The 7500-nt window shown below is 39.6% G+C and overlaps 1 protein-coding gene across 4 annotated transcripts in view; it reads right to left on the reverse strand.

The window, feature by feature from the left end:
- Positions 1–7500, reverse strand: part of LOC138021545 (visual pigment-like receptor peropsin) — a 22059-nt gene that overhangs the window by 1850 nt on the left and 12709 nt on the right. For all 4 annotated transcript variants that reach the window (XM_068868443.1, XM_068868442.1, XM_068868444.1 and 1 more), the window contains 2 exons: positions 1964–2706; positions 1–1550 (listed from right to left, as the gene is read on the reverse strand). The exon at positions 1–1550 is cut by the window's left edge and continues 1850 nt beyond it. In XM_068868443.1, coding sequence (XP_068724544.1) covers positions 1139–1550; positions 1964–2631 — 1080 coding nt within the window. In that variant the 5' untranslated portion in view covers positions 2632–2706 and the 3' untranslated portion in view covers positions 1–1138. The remainder of the gene's footprint in view (positions 1551–1963; positions 2707–7500) is intronic.

Below are 7500 nucleotides of genomic sequence, written 5' to 3' on the forward strand. Positions count from 1 at the left end.
AGAGTACCGCACGAATATTAGGGAGCTTAAGCACGCGCGTTTTTGAGACGCGGACGCCAACCGGAATTGAGCTGTTTTCCCTTCTAATTTGTCTTCACACAACCACGTTTACATTGCCAAGTATCTTTTCTCCATTAGAGATGATTAGTATAAAAAGCTGCGAGGCACCTCTGTCCTAGCACCTGAAATGTTCTCTTCCGGTTGCCGTTCGCGTCTCAAAAACGTGCGTGCTTAAGTTCCCTATTTGCTAAAATGCGTGCCGCACGTGCGGCACGATTACTTTGCCTATTTTAACCAATGATATTGTTGTTTCGTGACGTTTTCATTGACGACCACGTCATAGATCGCAAAGTCCCTACCATCTCATATCCAACGCGCGCTCATGGAATAATATTGTTTAAAACTATTCACCTTCGAGCAACTCGCGCGGGATTTGCGCTCGAAAATATTGTAATTGTTGCAGGAATAAGTGAGTTAAAATCATCTTATTGTGATATATAATTTCACTTTAGTTCGTACTAAAACAGTTACATGTATTCACCTCAGTGTCGGTGGCCAGTGGTGGAAATTTACCTCGCCGTACCTCCTCTTCGGTGAATAGTTAGAAAATCGATCCTCGATCTCCGCTGTAGTATCACAATTATCCCTTCCAAGAAAGTACTGGTCTAACTTTTACAGAAAAGTTTGTTCTCGGCGAGTTTATCCGCTGGACTGGAATAAACTTAGCCGGCTTGCAGGCGGTCATCTGTATTTCGGTCGCCATATTGGACGAGTGGAAGTCGGAAGATCTGGGACGCCACCCTCTCTTTCCCCCCCCCCCCCCCCACCCCTTCGTTTTGGTCACCCGGCCCGGACCTATCCCATGCTCTTCCAATATGGCATCTGATACGTGTTTCGCGGCAACAACAACATCTACCGCCTGCGAGCAGGCAAGAGTAAACTTTAAATTTGAACTTGACAATGCTGACATAAGCACGGCGAAAACGTCACTTGCTGTATAATAATTTCGCTAGTTTCCATTTCGAAATGACCCTAATCGGGTGGAATAGCGAATAGCGGATCTCCAGAATGGCAGCCATAGGATTCTTGTTTATTGGATAACACAACCGCGTTGGCATTACTCTGTAAAGACGCCTCGTCACACGCTACTTTCTTTAGCTTTGGGGGGTCTTCCACCAATATGACTGTTTGGTTCCTGTGAATTTTGTGCGGAGTCTGATACAGCAGGATTTATGTCCCCATGAAACCATCTTCGACACGGAATAATCCGCAGAAGGGTTTTTCGAAACCTGTGGTTCATTACAGTATAGACTATTGGATTGTAGATAACCGACGCCTTAGCCAGTAAGTCCGGGACTTCGGCTTCACCCGCGGTCAGCAATGCAGAACCCCGAATAGTACCAGCGATACTAACGAAACAATATGGCGACCAGCTCAAGACAAAGGCTGCTATAGCCATAGCAATCATGCGAACTATTTTGATTTCAGATCTTTTGCGGCTGGCTTCAATTGAGGCATTTCCAGTCACGGGATGCTGTGTGTGAATAAACCTAAAGAATCAAAAAACACGAAATACCACTTGTTAAATTACTTCCGTTAAGTCCGATCCGTAGGTTTTTATTGATTGGTTTTTCTCCTTAAAGCAAAAAAAAGTTACAATTACTGTACTAAGACAAAGAGAAAAAATGTAAGTACCAGTAACTGGTCACCAAAAATAACTTTGAAGCTAAACCAGTTGGGTGGCCAACTAGTGGCTACTGCTGATGAAGCTATGTCTTATGTATGCAAGGTAATTTCCATTTGAACTAACTTCATCTCTTATTGACTGACTCTTTAAGCGACAAACCAGATATGGTCCATTTTAAAAACAAACAGACCCGGTCTTCCACGTAACCGTGGTAAACACCAGAAGTGACAGAAAGCTGATAGAAAGCTAGATAAATAAGCTATAAATTAAACTCACCTATAAATCCGGTAATAGCAAACTATAATGACAGTGAGTGGAAAAACAAAGCCAACAAAAACAAGAAGAACATTATAAGCAACTGCTGCCGTCGTGTCGGGCGACCAATTTGGACAGCAACTTATCCCAGAGGCGCCTGGGACAAACTTGTTCCAACCTACGAGCGGAGGAACCATGGCGGCCGCTCCATACACCCATGTAAACAAGATCATGACTAACATTTGTTTCCAGGGAACCCTCCTTGCCGTCCCGACTTTATTGAAGTTCTTGAACATTACAAGACTCATCATTGTTAAGTTGGCGATGGAAGCGATACCCACAGAACCGTTAATAAATCCCGACCACACACAAAGCGAGCGGTTTTTAAGGACATTGTGTTCGGTGAAGTTGGATGCGACAACCACTGGATAACCGAAAACGATGATAATAATATCTGCAAACGAAAGGTTTATCATCAGTGGCGTGATGATTTTGTTCTTGTGTTCTGGGCAGCGTAAGACAAGAATTGTGAAGAGATTACCGGCAAACCCAACAATTAATATGATAGTCATCACTAAAACGTAGAATATGAGGCCAACTTGATCAGGTCTTCTTGCTGAGTTTGGATTATCACTGCTGTCAGAAACTATTTGGGCCGTGGTAGTAAATGCTGTTGAAATTTCATTCATTTTGCTCTCAAACAGCGGCTTGCTTGCTCAATTCTTTTATAGTCACAGCTTGGATTCAAGTTAGTCCTGGTTTACCTAATCGGGGGAAAAGAAAGGAAAACTGAAGGTTAGATAAAATAAATAGTTTAAACTAAAATCTATCTCGCCAGATGAAAAGAAGCGACAACATGGTTGTATGGATCCACGTCACAGGGCTCATATTGTTGTACTTAAACGATAAATATATCGGAGACCATGTAGATGTACCTCAGAAATTTTTCCTTTTGTTTTAGTAAATTAGTATGGCTTCTGATCAAGTGCGAAACAACGATTCATAAATCCTTTCCTTAAAAGCTCCTCTTTCCTCTCATTCCAACATTTTGGCACCGTATCCCGCTTCGAACTTAAGATTGCGAAATATGCGCTGACTGACGACAAATTTTAGGCCATTTATAAAGACGTAAAAAAAAGAACAAAAGAAAAAAAACAAGGCTTTGAAGTATTGTCAAATGACAGGGATTGGGGGGAAAAAGCGAAGAATGTCTATTGTTTTCCTTCCTTAGCTTAAATGAAAATAAGAGTTTTTTTCATTGACATACACCAATGCCAGTTGACGCTATACGTCAAGGGTGAAAGTTGTGCATGTGCAGGGCGAATTCGTCAGCTGACGATAACAGAAATGACAAAATATATAGACAATTAAAAGTAAATGCATTTCGTCTTTTGAAACAACACATTGGAACTTTCTCTACACACAACATTTTTAAGAATGCGAATGACACTACAATTTGTTTTTCCATGAAAAACAGCTGTAATTGTAACTCAAGCGAAACGTCCTTAGCAGCAACGAGTTGGTTGATCTCTTCTAGCGTTAGTGACGTTTTTACTGCTTAAATAATTTATAACAGTAGATTTTAATGACAAGAACAAATTGTGCAAAAATGAGATTAGGTAAGTTTCATAATCCGCAGTGTTCAGTTCTTATAATTTTTCCTTTCGGTGGCTTGGGAATAAATAATTACAAACACTCAACTCTACATCCTCCTTTTAGTAATTTACGACGACGAAGATGCAACTGAAGTGTCGGATGATTCTCAACTGTTCGTCCGTCAATAGACTGATTACCACCGTAAAAACGTGGGACAAAGCAAAATGTCTGTTTAAAGTTTTTGTTTATAAAGAAAGGGTGACGAATGGTAAACTGAATCCGAGACTCGCAGAGACTCCGAGACCCTTGTTTGCAAATCCGAGACCGAGACCAAAACATGCGATACTTCACACCGAAATAAATGAAATATAAAAGAGACTTCGAGACTCTTCGCTAAGGCTGTCGAGATTTCGAGATCGGATGAAAAGTTTGCGAGTGCCAAGATTTTGGAAGTACCATTCACCACCCATAAATAACTTGGGAATAGTGATTCTTTGGTAAAAAGGTATTTTTTCACCCTAATGGGAATGGGAGGCTTAGGGGTATAAGTATTTCTATCCAAATGTCGTTAATAAATATGCAAAGGGTTTAATGAGATTTTCACCTGGAATCAATTATTGCAATCGTTCAGTTAGTACGTTTGGAATCAGTGAACGTTTTGCTTTTTTTGTGTAACTGTTTGGAAAAAAAATCTTTATCGTCTCGCAAGAATAAATACACGTCCCTCAATTAACCACGCTCAGCAGATATATCTGCAATTTTTACTTTTTGGGTAGTTTTATAATCGATGTTTTTGCGATGCTTTCAAGTCATCATAAAAATCATGCTTTTCAAGCCATTTTATTCTTTTAATGTATTTAAGTAAAATCTCAAAAGATAAACCAAACCACTTCTTGAAAAATTTCTGTCAGTGTTGTTTTCATATCTGAAACAACCTTTTCCTTAACCTAAATAGTTTAAAACAACCACTGATATCCTATCTAGAATAATTTGTTTACTGAAGACAACAGTAAAATACATGACACTTCATCTACTTTCTATTCATGATATTCAGATCAGCAGATATAAACTGATCCAAGCTTGAACTCTTATCTTAAAATGTAGTCGATGCCTCTCCGTTTTTCATGAGTAGTGACATGTTCAGTCAATACGCGTCTGTGTAAGACGTATGACGCCCCGCTCTTCTAGGAGGAAGGGGGTTTGGCGGCTTGCTCTCCAAGAAAATATCTCAAGTAAATCCAGTTTCCTGCGTTCGCTGCCCTAACATATCTATTTTCTATTTTTATTATGAAATGAACCCACTGTAAACTTTCCTCTTGTCTTTTATCTTCATCGAGATTTTGACGATAAATCCTTAAGAGGTTTTTTGGTACAAATTTTTAAAGAAAAAAATGATCAAAAAATCCTTAATAATCCCTTTAACACACAATAACGAATAAGACGGCTTTACCGTCCGCAAATTAAAAGGCTACAAACACATTTCTTTAAAAAAATCTTACCCCTCGCTTTTTACGTGGGATGCCTCCTGCACGGCAGACCACGTGATAAAATTGGGGCCATTCGTTTTACCTGGTATCCAGAAATTGTAACGTTTGTTGTCATTGGCTAATTTCTGTAAGGTCTGGAAAGTGTAAATTTATAGAAAATATAACGGCATATTTTAGTGGCTACATATGTCACGGTCACACTACGTCATCCACATGCTATGGTCATTGTCACTTTTCGTGTTCTCTTCGTTTGTTTCCCCAAATCGGAGGTACACGAAATAATTTCTTCTGTCGATCGCCTAGTTTCACTAAAGCCTAAGTGTTGATTTCTATTTAAGCCATTAGTCCCTGTGACAGCTTTCGTATCTTAGTTGTAATCGGTTTCATGAAAGGTATTTGGTTTTTTCTTTGTGGGGGTTTTTATCGGTCACACAACGTATCAAAACTAACGTACAATGTAGTACTGCTGACAACGAATGATCCCCCGAGAGTTTAGTTAGGAATTCCTTTTTGGATTGGATAGAGTCTTCATATGAACTAACTTGTAAAAAAATATATTATAATTTTTCAACATTAGAAATTCAAATAATTTTTGTAAATTCGCGCATGCAATTAATTGAGACCAAACCAAGATAAATTCTAAGGTTACCTTGTGCCTTTAGGGGTGTCTTTGGTCAAACGGATTCAGCATTTTCCGATTACGGCGCAGATATCCCAGCCCTTGTATTTAATGTGGCTACTAGAATATTTCATTTATTATTGAAGAAAATGATTTGTTTTCTCGAGGTTGAAACTCGAAGGTACAAATTCCAACGCAATGAGAATGGACAATTTATTTATTTAATTATGTCACCCAGAAACTTGAAAAAATTTTGTCGGAGCTTTCCTTGATTTGATCGCATAGCACTATAGAAAGCGCTAACTAAAAATTTTGAGCAACCGCGCGGAAAGGCTCTCATGGAAAAAAATATTTCAAATTGTAAAATTCCCCACAACGAATTTGCTGGAAACAGGTTTATCTAGCTACTGTCAAAATTTGATTGCAATCAAGCAAAGTGTCTTTGAGTTGTAATCTTTACATTGTTATCTTCCAGGAAGAAATTAAGGTTTAGGAAAACAGAACCTCAAGGATCAGACGAACAAACTCCGCCCTCAACACCTTTCACCATAATTGGCCAATCAGAGGACGCCACTTTTTTGCGGGTCACAGCTGGCGATCTCTCAGAATTTTCTTCATTGTGACTAATATTCTTCGGATTTTTGACGTATGTTTTCGGAGCAGATTTTCCGCGTCAAGTTTTCTTATTGCTCTATCGCAACAAGTGCTTTTATTCTCGTTCATTGGCAGTGCACTGATAGAGCCTCATTTTGCACCTCTTGTTTTCCCATGAATTTTCTTCAGATGCGTAGTTTATTCACCGATATGCTTCGTCAGAAGAATCTGAAGGCCAGTTCTAATAATATGACTCTTTGTCTTCATTCCGCTACCTACCCTGCTTACAACAGGTGTGAACTATAACAATGAAAGAAGAGGTTTGAGCTAATACACCACCCGTAATATAAATAACAACTGCAGCCTCAGGCAAAATTGTTGAAACACTTTGCAATACTATACCTTACCCTCCCAAAGTGTTGTTTTGCCAAACGGGCTCAGAAACTCGCGTGCAAACAACATTGTGAGGGAGGGATGGATGAGCTGCGAAAGTTTCACATTTGTATATTCGAGTAATGTTCCAAAGAAAGTTTGTCATAAACTCTAGAATTTTTATTTACAGCCGTTGCTTGTTGCTTGCTTTGATCCGTGTATCCCACGTGAACGCCAAATTGGCGTCTTGCTTATAATAGAGCCACTTCTGTTCCCAATCAGTTTCAGCGACAAATGTTTTTGGAGATCAAAACCGGCGTCTTCCTTTCTAGTGTTCGCAATCTGTATCTATTTTTTAATCACAATGTTTTCTTTTACAGAAAAATTCATTGCCTAACTAGTGAATTCCACGATAAATTTTACGCTTAAAACCGATCAAGAGAAAATGAGGGGACAGAGAGGGAGGGTCCGGGTCCAGCCCTTGGGATATGTCAAGTCCACGAAAGTTATTTTTAGACGAGTGGAAGTCTTCCGAGACGTCCGCATGCAGGTCAACCTCGGTCTGATGTTTCAAAGGAAAGCAAAGATTTCATGTAATGGCGGACGAAGTGGACTTGACGTTTGTGCATGCGGACGTCTCGGAAGACAGACTTCCGCTAGAACAAAGACTTTCGCTCGTCTTATTATAACTTTCGTGGACATGACATATCCCGGCCAACGCCCTGAGCCTCCCTCTCTGTCCCCTCATTTTCTCTTGAACCGATATAGCATGAATCACGAAGTGATGAGTACGATATCGGTTTTTCGAGTGAAATTTACTTTTGGAATTCATCAGTTTGGCAATGAATTTTTCTTGAACCGCATGAGTTTTAAAAGAAAACAAGAACACC

This window comes from Montipora capricornis, chromosome 10 (assembly GCF_036669925.1).
Source record: "Montipora capricornis isolate CH-2021 chromosome 10, ASM3666992v2, whole genome shotgun sequence".
NCBI lineage: Eukaryota > Metazoa > Cnidaria > Anthozoa > Scleractinia > Acroporidae > Montipora > Montipora capricornis.